Source organism: Strix aluco, chromosome 1 (assembly GCF_031877795.1).
Source record: "Strix aluco isolate bStrAlu1 chromosome 1, bStrAlu1.hap1, whole genome shotgun sequence".
NCBI lineage: Eukaryota > Metazoa > Chordata > Aves > Strigiformes > Strigidae > Strix > Strix aluco.
This window is the reverse complement of record NC_133931.1, coordinates 55,942,826-55,961,738: the sequence shown is the minus strand read 5'-3', so window position 1 is coordinate 55,961,738 and position 18,913 is coordinate 55,942,826. Positions and strand designations below refer to the sequence as shown.

Sequence of the window (18,913 nt, the reverse complement as noted above, 5' to 3'; positions counted from 1 at the left end):
TGCACGCATTATTATACCCAAAATGAACATGTTGGCCAAATCCATACTGGAAGACCTACTTTTGGTTACTGACCTCACCATGCAGATGGAAAGCACACCATCACTTGGCAATGGGAGATGCGGAGTGGCATAATTGCTCTAAACCAGCTGATCCTCTCATTCCTGTACAACTGTGAAATGCATAGGCTGGTGAATGCTTTGCTTTATCTTTCCTTCAGAGAAGCCAGAGATGTCTCTGGTAGTTCTAACTTGTGTCTTCATGATCAGAGGAATCAGGGAGTGAGAAAGGAGAGAACTTCCTCCCTCTGCAGGTGAACTGGGTATAAGTTAGATACCCTTAGACATTTGGTTCAATGTCTTACCGAGGAATCTCAGATCAAATGCAGAAGTGGTCCTGAGCTTCAGCCACTAAACAGAAAAATAAATGTGCTTCTTTACACTCATCAGCTCAGTACTCACAGGAGCAGGTAGTTCATGGCACAAGCCCTACAAAACTTGCTCTGCTCCAACTACTACTTCTTTTTATTTGGATCACTGCTGCTGTCTGGTTGGCACAGGAACTAAGTAACAGAATTAGGCAATAGTTTTCTGACAGGCCTCCAGATTTCTCTCTGTAGCATACACTAGAAGTTACAGTCTAATAATAATAACAGCAGTGATAATAAAACCTTTCTTGCACACTTGTAAATGAAATAGACCCATTATTCTAATACCTATGATAAGTCTTGTAAAAGATTTTCTTTTGTAAGTACACAGCACAGTGCCTTCCTCTGTTTCCTTGCTTGATTAGTTTTTGTGAGGCTCAATTTCACAGCTGATGCAATCTTACTAGCTACATTTTGCATATGGGCTATTGCCTTGAAATTAGGAAGGAGCCTGATCAGATAGAATCCTTGCACAGGCTCACAAATGAAGGCAGAGGACCAGAGTGACCAGGAGTGGCAGAAGAAAGCAACTGAGGTATGGTTCCTTACCCTTGCATGCCAGAGTTAAGAAGACAAGAGAGGAAGACAACAGAGTTGCAGGAAAACAATGACCAAGAAAAATGACAGGAAGAAAATTTGGAAATGAATGATGATTTTGGTCAGCTAGACACTATGGAAAGCAAATGGCCACTGTTCTTCCCTCCAGGGATCTGGCAGTCTAAACTTTAAGGGAGCTCGAGAAACACTGCAGATAAGAAAGGAAATGAAAAGGAGAAGAAGGAAAAGGAGCCAAGATTAGAACATTTTCATTGTGAAATTAAGAGTGAACACTGACAGATGCTGCCTTGAGGTAGATTATCATTAACCTGGCCATAACCTCTGCAGATAGGCTCAAGAAAGGTATTTCAGCCAAAGCATCTCCCATGGGATTCAGGGTCAGAGAAAAGATTACAGATAAGAAGCTCAAACAAAAATATAATCAGTCAATAGAAGTCATTGCAATACTAACGACTACAACACCTCAGTGCCCTGTGCTGACATCACTCAACAGACTCAAACATCTTGTTACAGTTGTTATCTGTATCACAGAAGTGATTAAGCCTATGGTTTACTGGACCAAAGGACTCCTAGGCTACATTCACCATACGATTTCTTCCACCCATTTTTCTTTAAGCATTTTTATGATGCTTGTCCTTCTTATGTTCAGGAGAGATACAATGCAACATTCACCTTATTCCTTGTAGTCCCACATTTTGCAGACACCTTCTGTTGATCAGTTCAATATTTCATTAAGCCATTTTGAAAACTAGCACTTCAATCTTTTAGAAAAAATACAGGGGGCCTTTAGCAACAAAAATTATGAAGTGAGTTTTGGTCTTACTATGCACTATAGCTTCTTCACTGTTAAGACATTTACAGTCACCCAAAGTGTAATGGCAGGTTTGGGGTTTAGAGAAATTAACTTTCCAATGCCATTACCCATCTTGTACAATAAATACTAATACAAGGGAAAACTCTTCTTTCTATTTGGATATTTAAAATGAAAGAATATGAAGTCAGTTTTGAGCTATCTATGTATACAGAGATGCAATTTCAGAGTAAAAAACTGCATGAATTACGCCTTTTTCCTGAGGGAAAAGTCTTAGACAAAGAGAATGAAAATGATTCACCTTATACCCTCTTTGAAATTCTAATTCAACAATGATGGTAGATAATGACAAAATCTCAGTGCCTAGAATGACTGTTGTTACCAGTTACTGATTTGGGAACCAAATTTTTTAGGAACCTACAAACAATGTCAACAGGCTAATTGAGGAATTAATTCAATCCACAGTTTTATAGAGAAGACAGTCCACCCTGGTAAACTGGTAACATTAACGAAACAAGACTCAATATGGGACAGCAATACAAATACTCAAATACAAAGGTAACTTCTTTAATACACATACCTGTCCCTATCTTCTGTTCCCCTCCCAAATGTATGTATTATGTCTCAGTGTTATATATAATAAAGCTAGGCTTTCAGGCTTATCCTACAGGAGTATATGGAATCCACAATTTCTAAAAGCAATCTTAGTATTCAATTCAAATTCCTGTATATTAGTTTAGAAAAGCAAGACAAAGCTTTTGTTAACATGGAAGGAACCAAAACATCTCTAGACTACATAAGCATTAAGTTTTCCTACAGTTACACTGATTCCCACACTGAATGGCTTGTACCTTCACGAAACAAGCAGTGTAAACTGAAACTGCCCCTTTAAGGACAGAAAAAACTCCAAACCCCGGCTCATTACTGCTTGACACTGAGGGCGCAAGGACAGTAACTGAGTGTGATTGTGTGACCAGCATAGCAATCAATCACTTCTGATACTTCATCTCACTCTGTGTAGTAGCCATTTATTTTGAAAAACCCAAACTTGCAGCACATTACAGGTTACAGTTTCTCACTCAACACATCTGGGCTAATGTGGTTTTGAAAAGTCTGGGTAACTTCAGAAATTACTATGGATTTCCTCCATGTAGATATTGGAAAAGTACCTTGGAGGGAGTATCTAAACATGCCCAGAAAAGATGAACTAAAGCAGAGCTATGATCTGTTCCCTGTTGCACCTCAAGAAAGCTATTTCCATATAGTCAGATCACTGCCCTGGGGGCATACTTCAGAAAGAGCTAATAAAATAAATTTAAAAAAAGGATTTACTTACTGGTGGTCTGAGTATTAAGGATTATTTACAATTTTTTCTACAGAGAAATGGCTATAAAGCAATACAAACAGATCCAGAAGAATCAGAAGATACAAATAAGTAGAAGCAATAATGACTTTAGATAGATTTTAAAAAATGGCGTGGTGTACTTTAATTAAAAATAAAATCCTAATTCTGAGATTGCTTAGTATCTCTGCATGAAAGCTAGATATCATACCTCTGTACTCAAAGCATATGGCACATAGCCCACAAATGTGTTTTTCAGTGATGGCGATTTAGTAAAACACCCTCCTTGCTATTTTGGGCACTGCATATTATCCAAAGATTTCAATATGTTGGCATTTTAGACTTTGCCAGATGCAACAAAACTCATGGGACATCCCCAAATCATTTAAGTCTAGCTTACAAGACAATTACAGCAATCCATGTTTATTCTGGGTTATATGATTCTATGATACAAGTCTATATAACTGTGCATATTTAAAGATTCAGAAGAGATCACAGGCATAGTCTAACAGATCAAACACATCAAACAGTTCAAACACATTCATGTTTTTCTGTTCAGAGCTCTCCTCCATCTGCAAGATGTAAACTCATGAACTTTAGTTCCAGGGGCAGCTGCAGTTGAGAATACAGAGCTGTTTCTAACCTCTCTCACTATTTTCAAATCACTACAGAAGTTTTAAATGTGATGACTGCATATTTCTTGGAATTACCCAGAAATCACTGTTAAGAGTTCTGTCACCACTGATTTTTTTTAAATTTTATGTCTCTGATTATGAGGGTCATTTTGCAAATCTGCTAATCTTGTGATTTCTGCCATAAGCACTAGATCAATCACAACAAGACTGGGGAAATGAGCCACAAATTAATCTCTGTACAGAGCTCCAGAAGCCAGTACCAAAAATCTGCTAGTGAAGCAAGAGACCCAGAGGTAACTAAGCTGAGAACAGACTCCCAGGCTCCTGAGCTCAAGTCAGGCACACAAGAAAAGTGTATTTCAACTGGGCCTCAAACTATCAGATTCTCATGAAAAGGAGAATATGTTTTTATTCAGATTTATTCACATTTATTCAGATGAAAAAGCTCAATGTTTGTAGAATTAATTTTCTTGAGGGAGGAATTTTGTCCGCTTTGAGTCATATACAAAGTATCAGGCAAGAGGACCTCTAGTCCTATACAGTCCATTTGAGTACCGTTTCAACATTGTGTTAGGCTTTTGAATTGAGATTTCCATACAGAGGAGGTACCTGTGATGCACTTCTGTCCTAAGTCACCTAACTAGATGATTAGTGCTGGGACAGACAGTATCACATTTCATGCTATTAAAATCTCAACATGATTGCTGTTTTGTAAGAATACTGGGCAATAATTGACTCCTATTTTCCTACTTTACCTTTCACAAGTTGAAAGGACTGTGCAGCACTGCTGTTGCATAAACACTTAATTTCAATAATAATAACATACCATTTTGATATCAAGTTCAAACTAAGGGACAACAATAAAAGCTACCTTCACAACTTCGTATTTCACCTGGATATACATCCTATCATAGCAATGTAATGAAGCCTTTTCTTGAAATAAACTTGTAACAGCTACAATCTAACTATCCGACCCAGAATTTGGGGTAAATTGAATTCCTTGAACTCTCTATCAGGTGCCAGTGTCTCCAGTAAACTCAGATGGTCCAAGCACTCATTTTGTTTGTCTGATGCTTGAATTTGCATGAATCTAGCTGTGTTAGCTCCTGACTAATGATTAATGATCTCCAAAGGCAGAATCTTTATCAAAATGAAAATCTCAAATATAAAAGTTAATGGCTATCAGTCAGCACAGTGGCGCTGGTCATCCTCTGAACAGGCTTGTCTAGTTCATTTAACCGTAATTACACAATAAACTACTAGTGTACTTTTCCTTCTCTGCCCAATGCCGCAGGGGTTTTGCCTATCAGAAAACGTGTCAGGAGAAAGTGCCAGTGCCGGCTACCACGCTGAGAACACCAGTCATTAAAAGTGTCACTAACGACACCATCTCCATTCTTCTTTTTTCCCACCTGGAATCAACTGCAAAGTCAAAAGACCTGCTGCAGAGTTAATGAGCACTATTAAATTTGCTCTAATCTTAAGAACAAAAGAACTCATACAGGACTAACTATGGCCAGACAAAAAAAAAAAACAAACCAACAACCTGCTGCCTGACTGAGGTGAAAGGTAAAAAATACACCTGTTCTAAAGGAAAGCAAGAGTGGGAGGAAAGGCGCTGGCAGAGGCACTTAAGCCCATTAGAAAGAAGTATAATTCTCAATAGCAGTACTCAACTTCTTTTCTGTAACATCTCTTGACTGGATAACTAGTAAACACAAGATAAAATCGAAATAACTCTCTGCCAAATATGCACAGCTGTAGGTCCACCTCTGATGATTCATCAGCAGCTCTAGGCATCTGCCAATTTTTTCTTTTTTAATTTTAATTTAGGATGGATCTAGAAGTGGCAGAGATTGCAGTCTACTAGGGAAAAGGAGCCCACAGCACATAAGGAAAGCAGCACACAAGACAATAGTAACTATTTCAGTGCATAGATGCTTGCTTGGATGTTACAGCTTGCATTTACAATGACTAATCAGCAAATCTGAATATGATACTCAGTATAGAAGTGGTAAATTAGCAATGGCAGAGTACTTCAAATTATGTTTCTCAAAATATAGAACATTTTATAATCCATAACAACTTCCTCAGCTAAAAATAAAACCGTAATGAATTCTGCATTTTTCTAAGATTTCCACCAATTTCAGTGAAATTGCGTGGTGCATAAACAGGTGGAGAATTTGGTCCAAAATATTTCCTCCTATTGGGGGCCAATCTTGTCTGCTCTTTTCAGGGCTCTTACTTCCCTTCTTTTGCCAGACAGGAAGAAAAGCAATACAAGGTCAAAATCCCATAGTTTATTTTGAAAGAGTTAAGGTACCCAAACTACAAAGTTACAAAATTTGTATTACATTAACAAAAAGACAGATCTTCTCTTAAAGCCGCTGTTTAGAGCATTCCACGTAATGAAAAGAAGTCCTATTCCATCCAGTATTAACAGGCTCTATGATTGCAAAACTGGGGACAAAACCTGTTTGTAAAACTTATAGAAACATTTCAATTCACGTATTTTCCATTGTCAGTGAAAAAGAGAAAAAAAGATATAATCCAATTTCTTTGAATAATGAAACAGTGTTTCATTTAATGTTCCATTTGTTTCAATTTTGTTGTTTGACTTATCCTTGAGACATGAATCATATTAAAATTTTAAATATATTTACTTATTATGGCAACAACATACTATACGACTTCCTATATTATACTCTTCTGACATTTTAAAAACAACATTTAAATGGTCCCAAACCGAATTTTTTTTTGAAGGCCTACTTCATGGAAAATATGGTCTTTTCATCTTGGGAACAGAAACAAGTTTTGAAACACTATCTGTGGAAGAGATAATTGTCTCTGACCTTCACATTAATACAGTGCTTTAAAGAACAGTTTTAAAAAATTGCACTATATGTTAAGTGTCAAATAATGTAATATGAAATCTGAATCACCAAGTAAATGAGCAGTTTCAATATATTTAGAAGTCTTAGGGAATTTTAAATAAAAGGTTTAAATTTTAGCTACTTTAATGAATTTGAAGCATGGTTCTGCTTACCAAGTTTTTCAAGTTAGAAAACATTTACTAATTTTTGCATAAATTCTATAAAGGAATTGTTCGATTGTTTTTTCAAAATATTAATTGAAAAAATATTTATTTAAAAAGTTTGAAGAGCAACTAAAAGGAATAAGAAACTTAAAATTGTTTTATAAATAAAAACATTACTGAAATGTGTTCCTTTCAAGAGCATGCTACTACCATATGTACCTGAAAAATAGTACTACAGTCTGTCTCAAGCAAGCAACACGCCATCTTCTGTAACTGTATGAAAATATCTTCTCGTTTCCCATGACTTTTAAACCTGAGCTTTAAAGAAGGCAGATATCTACTGGACAGCTGATTTTTGCTGCTGGCCAACAAGATCAAACATGTTAAATGCATCTCATTCCATGACTAGGCAGGACCCCCAATAAAAAACTATCATGTGCTCCTTGTACCTGGAAGGTGAGAAAAGGTGAATAGCCTCAGAAAGGGATTTGCTAAATTCACAGAAGAACCCTTCTCATTCATCACCTGCTGACAGCAGGGAACAAAACAAAGGCTTTGGGTAAATAAAGAATCATATAATGGTATTACTAAGGACTGTATCAAAATGAGAAGTTATTACCTACTGAAAGTCATGCTTCATCTTGCCCTCATTTTTTAGTGCTCTCTCCCTTGAAATTCACTCCAGTAATGGTAACTCATGATGTTTACGCATGATCATTATTCATGAAAAAGTAGTAATAGGTACGTAGCAATGGAAATGCTTGTACATGTCTAACCAGTGCTCTATTTTCAACAGAACAAATGAGAAAGAAACCACTAAATAAATTCTAAAAATACTTAGGCATGAAAATTTCTCATAGACATGGTAGTGATATTTATATCTACTACTTTTCAATTAAGAAAATTCTTTATATAACGATATTCAAAGGACTCTAATGCACAGTATGAGGCATAAGAAACTTCTATAAAGCTAAATATGTCATTACATTACTGACCATGTTGTTTTTATTTTGGTAAAAGTTTAATGAAGTCTGTTTTTATAAAGAAATGTTCAATATCAGCATTCACTACTTATGCATGGAACAACATGGCAGAAAGTGTGTCTCTGATGACAAAGAAGTTACTTACAGGTAGTAAGTGTAGGAGTGATAGCTTCTTCTGCCATGATGGTGGAAGGATTAGGCAGTGGTGGAAAAGATGAAATGGAAGGAAAGAAAAGCCAAATATTAATGTATGAAAAATCAAGATGAAACTGAGACCAGAACTGGTGACCAAATGAAAGGTAACAAGAATGCATATCTGGGCATTTCATGCAATGTGTCTGGAACAGGCAGATGACATAGCCATTCTCCATAAAACTTTATGCAATACAATATATAATGCATCTCCAACCGTTAAATCAAACCACCTTAAAGTACACATACTATCTAAGTAAGGTTATATATTTAATGTATATTTATCTCTGCATATACTACACACACAAACACTCCCAAAGTGACAAAACACCTCCAACTGCATGGCAACTACATTCATAATAAGGATATGGATATGGAACTTTTAACATGGTGTTAGAAGCTTAACAATGCAGAATTTCACAACATGTATTAAGTTGCTTGTCTTCCTGTCACAGTACTGTAGAATCTTTGGATATCCCTTTCTTTACTTAAAGAAATCAGCTCTGCCATTGACAGGACTCGAACTTGTTTCCAGAGGGGAAAAATCGATGGCTACAGCTTTTTTGATACCTCATTTTTTTAATAACCATTTAAATGCTGAAGAAAAAATTACTTCTTGCCATACAAATAAAAAGGCTAACCTTGCTGGCTAAAACTATTTTGGTAGTATCTTCCTATGTAGCAGAGGAAAAAATAAGAACTGATCCTGTATCCCTGTTATTTCTGCCCAAGTGAATGCCACAAAGAACAAGTTGGAGACCTAAGCACCACCATCTTGAGATACAGGGACCTAGCCAGTCTTCCCTGCATCACCAGATCCGCCACCCAGACATGCTCTGCATGAGCACAAAGTATAGAAGCCCTCCAGCTACCCTCTTCTGCTTGACATCTCTCCCTCCCTCAGTTATGAGCCCACTACAAGCAGGACTGCAACTCTCCAAAAGGGGCAAGTTCCAACCTAAATGAATTCCATATACTGACTGCAATTAAAAAGAGGCTGGAGATCTTAAAACATCTCTGAGCATAACATCAAGTAGCATTCACATGTTGGTAAGATAAAAGACTGAAAGGAACCATGTAGGCATTTGTAATTTTTACAGCACATGCATACAGACCTTTGACTACAGAGGAAACATGTAAACAGGCCTTGCAAAGGACTATAACTAACGTTAACTTGCCTCTAGCTACATGCTTCAGGCATCCCTTTGAAAACTAGGCTTTCATCAAATTTTCTCTCTCATCTTCTTTGTGTGAAGATGCCGTTAGAAATATTTCCCAGTTTTTATTCCCATTTTTCTGATGCAAACAGTATTGTTCAAACACAAGAGGCTAGATACTGAATATTTAATCACGTGGCACATCTGCAAAAATGCACACCTGTTAAAGCTGAGTTTTGAAAGATATCTAAGAATAGAATAAGGGGAAAGCTGCAAAACAGTTATACACTTTTTCTCAGCACCTACCCCATTGCCTTCAGTAAGGATCACAGGATCAAGCCCTATCAAAGCAGATCAATTTACCTGCTCTGTTAGCAAGGGGTTGTTTTTTGGTTCAGACATAATTATGTCTCCCCCTGTCCTTTTCAGAATTACTCATTCTCTCACCTTCATTTAGAATCTCATGACAATGCCAACACTGTTTCTTGCCATATGTTGCCATGACAGAGATTTAATGTAATTAGTACAAATGTTCTCATACTTCTAAAAGATGTATAATAGTTTGAGAAACAACAATAAATACAATTAATCAGTGAAGCACTGATGGTACTTATATGCAGAATTCTGCCAAATGTTATAGAGATAAATTATTTATGAAGAAAATGCTGAAAATCCAGGACCATTAATTTGTGTAAATTTCCCATTAAAAAATTGTGTAAGATGAGAAAAATTAAAATTCTGAAGCTACAGTTACTTTTATATTGTTACAGTTGCGGTATTTTCCATATGAAAGTCCTTGAAAAAGAGCACTTCGTTTTTTGACTCTCAAGAATAACAGACACTGAAAAAAAACAGGTAAAGAGAATAGATAAAAAGTACAGAAAGTTTTAGACTTGCAAGTCCTCAGGCCACATGCAAAAGCACCATTCATAATTGAAAAGATTTAGCTTTTTTAAGAAATATGGACAAGTTCTATTTTACTTTCTACATAATGTATACGAACTTACTTTCTCTCTATGTATGCAAAGTCTTTTTCTGTTAAATAGAGTGACCCAAAGAGTTTGGCCAAATTTTCTTCTGTGCATGGCTCTTCAGTCACTTCCCGCTAGAGAGGTTATTTTATGTCAATAAACTGTTTCTGTGTATAGTGATAATGTAAAGCACTTTTACATCCTTCAGGACTGAAGACATAAATGCATTTCATAAATATCACTTGTAGAATAAGGCCCCACTATAAAAATTTATCAAAACCAATGCAGCTCACTGCAGGAGGATTGTTCCACTAGGAGGGGAAACTTCTGGAACCGTGTAATTACCACAGTGATTTCTTTCACTGGATCTCTTTTGTAGCTGGGGAAAAACAAGGTTCAGGGGTAGCACTGGGAGATGACTGAAGTTTTCCTTCAGCCCTGTTATCTCCAATTTCTATCCTAACTACTTGAAATTGTTGGCAAAGGTGTATAACTGAACAGCCTGATTTGCTGTCAGGGAATGGGACCAATGCATTCCCAGCTCAGCTCCACCGACTGCAAAAGCCCTCCTTATCCACTGCCAAGAACCAGGGTCTCTGAGTTAAACAGATGCCACAATTACATATGTTAGAAACTACTGGAAAGCTTAGGCATAGAGACAGCTGAAACCAGAAACTAAAGACAGGCAAAAGAAAATAACCATTTCATGAAGAAATGCAATGATCAGAAAAACTCCATTCTACAACTGAAGCAGAAGCCAATGTAATTAAATTTTAATAACCGCTTCCTTACTGCACTCCCACTGTAGCAGCAAGATGGTATCCCTGAAAGAAACAGCTGCCCCAAAGATGTGTACTTTTGAGCAAACCTTGGACCAATAAATCTAATTTCTCAGCTTCTGCATATTTTTTAAACTTAGCTGAAATAGAATATAAAAGAAAAAAAAAAAAGGAAAAGAGAAAAGAATAAAGCAGTGAGGTTCTAATTTTCCCAAGTCTTTATTTAATTGCTATTGCTTTTCCAAAGGTTGTGGGAACAGTTCTCTCATTTTCATTGCTCTACTTTAAGTTGACCAAAATGTGAACTTACTTGCTGCATTTTTTATTTTTTTGTTATAAAGTCCTATGCAGGTTTATCAAAGACTGGCAGAGATCAAGGGCCTTACCTGAGATTTAATATTCAGGATCAGATTCAAAAATCCACTTTATTGTGGAGCAATATTGTGGAAACACATGTATTGGTTTCCACTGACTTTGTGTTAACTCTTACGTGGGAGATTCAGAGCACAGCTGAGGAGACCAAAGCCTACTGGCATTATTCTGACTTCACAGAGAAGAATCATCTCATTGATATGAGGAGTATACTGGTATTAGGAATAGCTTGCAGGTTCCTAATCTACGTTACATGACATTTTTATGCAGGAATGTTGTTGAATGGATAAAGAAATATAGAACAGAACAGATAAAGAACTCTCAACAACCAAGTGGGGAGAAAAGCAGGAAAGTACTAACAGCCTCCCCCTGACTCAGGTGACAAGTGTACAAATCTGGTTTACTCTAGTCAAGGACTGTGTCCACACAGGAAAAGTTTTAGTGCCCATGACGTTCCTACTGTCACTAGTGACTCCACACCATACACTGAATAGTTAGGCCAGCTAATCTCCCCGTGACCCAGTTTATAACTACTTCAGAAGACCACTATATAGTGAAATTAATAATGATGCCTAAAGACTATTGATACTTGCAGAACTTTACCTACTGGTTTGACAGTGAGCATATCCAAAGCATGCCTGTGCTGCACTGAAAACTCTGCTTTGAATGTTGGTCTTGTCTACTTGGCTACTGAATTAAGTGTCAAAGAGGCTGATCTGTGAATATCTGCAGTGCCTGGCACCAACCAAGCAAAGAATGGTTGCTGGATGAAATGAGGTGGCTATTAAAGGAGTATGTTGTACAAAGTCATGGTTATCACCTACAGTAAAACCACTTTCCAAATCTCTCAACAATGGAAAGAAATAGTTTGAAGTTAATTAAGCACTGTGAAGCCCCAGAGACAAAGTAAATTTAATCTACTGGTGAGATCTGGAGATCAAGTCTGCAAGGACCCATTTCCATGAAAGAATGAATAACAGACAGTATATGCCTTGGGATATGTCTTGGGATAGTGCGTTGTGAATGGGATATTGCAATAGCCAACTCCAAGCAAGACAAATTTCAGAGCACGTAGACTCAGTGCAGTGAAACCTAGCATTGTAGTCCAGAGAGTCTGCATATAATAGTGCAGACAGAAAACTGGTTCTCAGGGGAAAGGTGCCACTGAATTACAAGGTGCTATTTTATTTTTCACTCAGATCTTTACTCCAGTAAAACTCCTGATAAAGTAAATGAAATAAAATGATCAAGTGCAGTAGTTAAATGACATGCTAGCTTGATAAGATTGTTTCGCAAAGTAGCACCCAAAGCATCATAAAACTGCAAAAACACTACAGTTATACTAAGCTTGCAGAATGATTTATACATTTTCTTCAAATGCATAATGTATACACAGTAACTGAACCAAGGTGAAACCATAGGGGCTCTCAGCAGCATAGTGAATTAATGCACCAATAACAATCTATTGAATAATTGCTTCATCTCTTGCTTAAGTCATGAGTATAATTGTATTCAAGACCTTCTATGCTACAGCATCTGCTTTAGAGGTCTGGGACACAATATACCTACCTCCTGAAACTCTCATTAAAGGCTAGTCACATCCTGTTACACAGATGAACCATTCTTACTTTTTAATATTCACTTCAACTCATTTCAGTTTGCTTTGTTCAAGGCTGCAGCATCATTCTGGGATATGTTTAAGTTATTGGCATCATTCTTTCTGTACTATACAATGAAATTGTATGTATTTGGTAACAGAGTTCCTGGACTTGTACTTTCAATAGTTTCATCTCTGTCACAAGCAGATTTATTCCAAACCCCAAAGCTCAAATAATGCACTTTTTGTCTAACAACGGTACTATTATGAATAATAATTACTGTGCTGTGGTAGACAGAAGGAATCGAGTATCCTTCTGCATTAACATGCAAACACTTAGGATTCGAGCCTTCCTGTCCCTACCAGAATATCAAAGGGCTTTTCCCTAGAGAATGAAGCAAGAGCTGGTATAGCATCCATTTAGCCAGAGACCCTGACACCTTATTTACTTGGAAACTATTTGGTTCATTTTGCATTGATCTCCCTTCAAGATTAAGAAGAACTTGTCTCCCTTGGGTGAATATATCCTACCTTTGGCACAAATGCTTAAGGAGAGGCTCAGAACTGGAAGCAAGAGAGTGATGAATGCTGGTCAGGAATTGCGTGAAGAAGGATTGGCCAGACATTGCAAGAAGCCTTCCTCCCTGCATGCCAAGTGCTGTGTCTGGCCCTAGGGAGGAGTTTGGGAATTCAACTGTTAAAATTGAATGCATGAATGATGCAAGAAATCAGAAGTGGGAAGAAAAAAGTACTGCAAAATCAGAACAGATTTTAACTCTGCTACACTGTACTTTACTGATAACATTTGGTTACTGGGTGAATTTCATTGTCCCAGTCAGACTTACCCTGGTGCTTAAGTCTCAATCTCTTCTGTATGGCAGCTTTTGACTGCTTTACCTACCTCCTGTCGTGACCTAGCCCTCAGACCTGGCCAGAGCTCACCTTTCTCTGCACAGAGGCCTTCTAACTCATGGCCCTGCTTCTGTCTTCAAGGAGAATGAAAAGCAGCTACTTCTGTTGCCTGCCCTGAGGCACTGTCAGGCAGCTGCCTCCTTAGCTGTGAACCTCCACTGTTCAAATTCTGGAAGAATTTCAGGCAGCTCAGGGGTTTGGACTATCTCAGACCTGCCAAATTAGTTAACGTACAATTAAATCACATAGAGCTGGGATGAGCAAAATCAGGCCAAGACTGCTCTCAAAGGAAGAAAAGGGGATAATACAGGGTGAATGGCAAGGAGGTGAGGGGTTATGGGACAGTAAGAAGACTATGGCAGACATGGAAGGAGAATTTGTGACTCAGCCCCTTTACACAGCTCTCACACATTCCCAACCCCATCTCTACAGCTGCAAATCTCACATCTCTCAGGATATAACCTAAAACCTTAATTCTATTGGCTAATGAATTTCTCCCAATCTAGACTTAGCTTCTATCATCACATGGATTTTTTTCTTACCCATGCCACCTCCCTAGCTATGAGATATTTTTCCCTTTCTTATTTTTCCTTTTACAGTGTTGAGAAAGGCAGCCAGGTTTAAAAGCCTTACAATACTAATGTTGTAGCAGTTTTCAAATGATATTCAAAGCAAAACAATCTCAGTGCGTGTGTGTGTGTTGAACCAGCATTTGGAAACGTTCAGCACCATTGTAATCATTTGTTTTCAGGGAATGAAGTTTATGCAGAACAACACAGACCCCATTCTTAGCACAGATTACCTTAGCTCTAGTTCCTGTTTGAAGATTTCTTTTACATTCAAGAATGAAACTACATCTATCTTTCTGCTGATCTGTTGAATAGAGTGGAGGCTCACACTTTCAGGATAGAGATATTGTTCTATTATTAAGAGTCCATCATGCAATACTAATGCATAAAGTGCTAGAATCATTAACCTCAAGTTGTTTTTCTTCTATAACAAAGCCACAAACATTAATTCATAGAAAATGCTGCAAGATGAAACAGATATGGTTTTATAAAAACCCAACAAAGCTTTGGGGGTGGGAGGGAGCAGTACTTCCTAAACTCTGTGGCAAAGGGCAGGAAGGTGGCTAGATACTTTTGCTAGTATCAAACTGAGAGTTGCTGTAGAAGATGCTGTGATATGAATATGTACATAGAAAGGATCTACTCATTGCTCACCTTTTCTTCATTACCAGCACGACCCCCAGAAATATAATGACGAACAGCAAGATGCCTGCAATGACTCCAGCAATTTTAACAGTATGGTCAGTCTGCTTCTCAGGCTCTGGGTCTGGTTTTCGAGTGGCAGCCCCTATGGAATCAGTGAAAGGAAAAGAGGAGAGAGGAAAAGAATAAGGATGTTATTCTTTCAACGTTTAGACATTTAACCTACCAATGTCATTAGTCTTATCCAGGGCCAACAGATATCAATGCTTAATCTTTTTTTTAAAAATCCTGCTTTCATATGCATTGACAGGAATACAATTCTTCATATTGTTCCATGACATTTTGCAAGACCACAACACAGGTGGGATACCACTGCCAGCCCTGACACTTATAAGAGCCTCTTCACAGATGCACAAATTTTTATGTTTTTATTATCTTTGCTGGCTCCCTTTTCTTTCTGCCATTTAGAAACTTGCTAACAACACAATAACTATCCTAAGCCTTTATCCAAATTTGATTTGCTGGAACATTTTCCTCAATTATTTTTCATAAATGAAGCTGTAATTCCATAACATATTAGCTTAAACACCTGGAAAAGTGAGATAAGCTCATTTACCATGCATTTTACCCACAATTGTTTTTTACACAATAGACTTTTTTTTTTTGCCTTTGGAAATCTAAATCTAGGTCACATCTGGTAGGCAAAAAGACTCCTTCTAAGCAATTTATTCACAAAGTGGGAAGCAGCTGATGATCACACCACTGGCACCCACATTTAATATCTGTTTAAATGAGATAACCAGTGCCTTACAGCAGCTACTGTCTTAGCTCTTCCAGCTTCTCCGTTTAAAAAAAATAACATCGTTTGTACTGTTTACTGTATAATGTGATGGAACGTCAAATCCATGTCTGATGAAATATCCATTTCCTCTACTAAATGAGTTCAGGATGAAAAATGTTAAGGAAGCAACATTCAATTCACTCAACTGATTTTATTTTTTTTATGGACTTCCATTTTTTTTTTAATCAAAACATGACAGCATTCATCATTTGAGGCACCATGCCATAAAGTGGACGCAGGGATTTATGGATCACTTTCCTGCTATAGCTTTTTTGGGAAGGGAGAAGGAAGAGTAAAGCCGAAGTGAAGTGTAATAATTCTAAGACCACATTCTTATCTCACTGTTTGGATTTCACAGAGGATTTTCAAAGCGCCAGTTATATTTTACTAGTTTATTCACTTCCTTTTTTTTGGAAAGAATGCAAATTAGTGATCAATTTACATGCAGAGATATTTTCTAAAAAGTACAATGAAAACATTTCCAATGTTTCTTCTCAGTTGTAACCAGGTTATTCTAAGATGGTGAGTACTTTTGAGTGCCCACAGTTGCACTTTTGGCCTACATCTTCAAAACTCCTTACCAGGAGGAATGCCAGGAAAACCTGGCAATTCGTATTGCTGTCAGAAAAGGTGATAACCTTTAATCAAAATATATCTGGAGCTAACTGCAGAACCAGGTTCTTTGGGAAATTCTGGCCATGGTCCTTTGTGTGAGTGCTAAGTCAGAGAAGATGATCTGCTCTCTGTCTCTGCTCAGTCCCACCAGAATATTAGTTCAATAGCAATACACTGCTATACACCATACAATTCCAAATTAGTAAAATTCTTACTTTGTATGAGTAAAGGTAACAGAATCTGGCTCTGTATTTTGTTCAATGCAGATGCATAAAATTCTTTTATGAACAGTTCTATTTTTATTTTCCTTGTGTCATATATAAATAATTTTGTTAAACCCTATATTGCTGTAGTCTGCACAAGACTAAAAAGTGTAGCAGATATTTAGAAGACATCTAGAGTATCTTCATGCAAAAGGCAGCTGTTGTGTTGAAATTGGCAAACAGGAAGACGTGAATCAACATGATAAGGACTCTCTTAAATCTAAAACCCAAGTAAGACAGAACACAAAGTCAACAACAAGCAATATCTTTTCAGATGTCATTTCTAAGACCGGTTCCTTCCAAAGTCTAATCTTCATTAGCTCCTTCAGGCTACTTCATCCTACTGGAATACTCATTGATAATGCCTTCTTAAAATAAAATTCTGCCTTGTGGTTTCATTCCTTTCGTTAAGGCTTCCAGTGCTAGTTTTGGGATCATGAATGCTAGACGTTAAAAGTGAAGGCAGCCTTGCCACATTTTCACATAGAACTCTCAACTATGCAGTGTGTTTTACCTCAGTGTCATGACTCTCTTTGACAGCACAGGGTCCTCACTTCAGTGGAAGTAGCTAGACTTACGCTATGCAGAGGAGATAGTATCAAAATTGTATTCAGAGCACACACATTTTCTGCGTATCATGGAGTGGTGTGATCATCATAATATGCCTTCAATGTCACAAAGCTCTTGGGAGGCATGGACAAGCTGGGGAATCCACCACTATTGCAAATTCTTCAAAGAAAGCCTACACAAGAAGACATACACTGAAACTCCCATATTGCATCATCTATTGATTATCCAATTGAGGGATCATCTTGAATTGTCTAAGAAAAGTGCATGTAATGCCACCCTGAGTTGAAAATAGAATAAAGCTTCCCACTGTGATGGACTCAGCCTGACTCATAATAGAGACTGTCTTAAACTGGAAATGTAATGCTTGACATGCCTTTTAAAACCTCTTATCATTAATTATTATAAAAAACCAAATATTGGCATTATCTCAATTCTCCCTTAGTTCCACTTAGCACCTCGTTCATTCCCTGACAGAATGTTGTTTCTTTCTTGGTGTCAGTGGGTTCTAAAATCCACTTGGGTAAATGAACCAAATGTGCCACCTTTCACCCTTCTTGAGCATCCCCTGAGTCTTTCAGTATTAGAAATTCTCAACCAACTTTCTTCATTTTATTTAATACTGTTTATTCCTTTAACATATCTCAGTTTTTCTACAACAGGATTTTAAAAAATTGTTGTGTTCTACCCCATTCTTTATCCTCCTCAGCATTCTGTTTGGTTTTATTTTGACATCACAGGGACACTGAACAGGTCACTGGTGCATTGTTTATAGTGAAACCTACACCCCTTCCTTCAATGCCGTGGTTCAATTTTGAATGCTTTACGAGTTAAAAGTCATTCAAATTTAGCTACGATGAACACTACATAGCATTTATCAAGACTGAAATTGAAGTTGGTACTGCCTCCTTATTCAGTTTCCTTTTGTCCTGCTGAAATTCTTCACAGTCCTGTGTGAATTCTGCTAATTCACATAACCTGGCATCATACTCAAGAGCTGCTGCCTCAATGCTGACTCTTCCATGTATTTAACAGACATACTGCACAGCACATAGTATTAAACCCTTAAGTGAACTAGCTCTGATAAAAGCTGGCAGTTTACTTCTCTCTGGTTTCTGATGGGTAGATTTTGATCCAGAGTAATATTTGTCTCTCACCTCATATTTACTTCTTAACTGACTTTTAACCTATATCCACATAGGCAATTGAACTGGAACCATGGAGAGAAAGGTGAACTGTGTGTAAGGGGATTGAAGCAGCTAGGGGCAGTAGTTCTGAACTACTAGTTATTTTACCACTTGAGAAACTGCAATGTCAATTTGTGGTTTTAGTTTTGTTTACATGTTTTCAAGAGAGTTTTGGAGAATTACTATTGCAAGTCTAAAAAAATGATGCTGAGGTTTCTCTTTTACTCTGCTGTACTGACACATACTAAAAAAGTTGAGTGAAACATAATCTTTCTTTGCAGAAATAGTGTTAACTATACACTATTGTATCATATTATAGTCCTGGCATTTTGCTCTATTTATTATTATTATTTCAACCAGTTTGTCTGATACAGTAATTTTTAATTTCCTTGATCACCTTAGAGCCTTTAAAAATATATAGCTACGAGACTAGTGGAGTTCTGTATCTCCAGTAAAAT

General features: G+C 37.3%; 1 protein-coding gene across 6 annotated transcripts in view; it reads right to left on the bottom strand.

Moving 5' to 3' along the window:
* The window catches only part of PTPRM (protein tyrosine phosphatase receptor type M), a 506,702-nt gene that overhangs the window by 157,588 nt on the left and 330,201 nt on the right, over positions 1-18,913 (bottom strand). For all 6 annotated transcript variants that reach the window (XM_074821657.1, XM_074821666.1, XM_074821694.1 and 3 more), the window contains one exon: positions 14,995-15,127. In XM_074821657.1, coding sequence (XP_074677758.1) covers positions 14,995-15,127 — 133 coding nt within the window. The remainder of the gene's footprint in view (positions 1-14,994; positions 15,128-18,913) is intronic.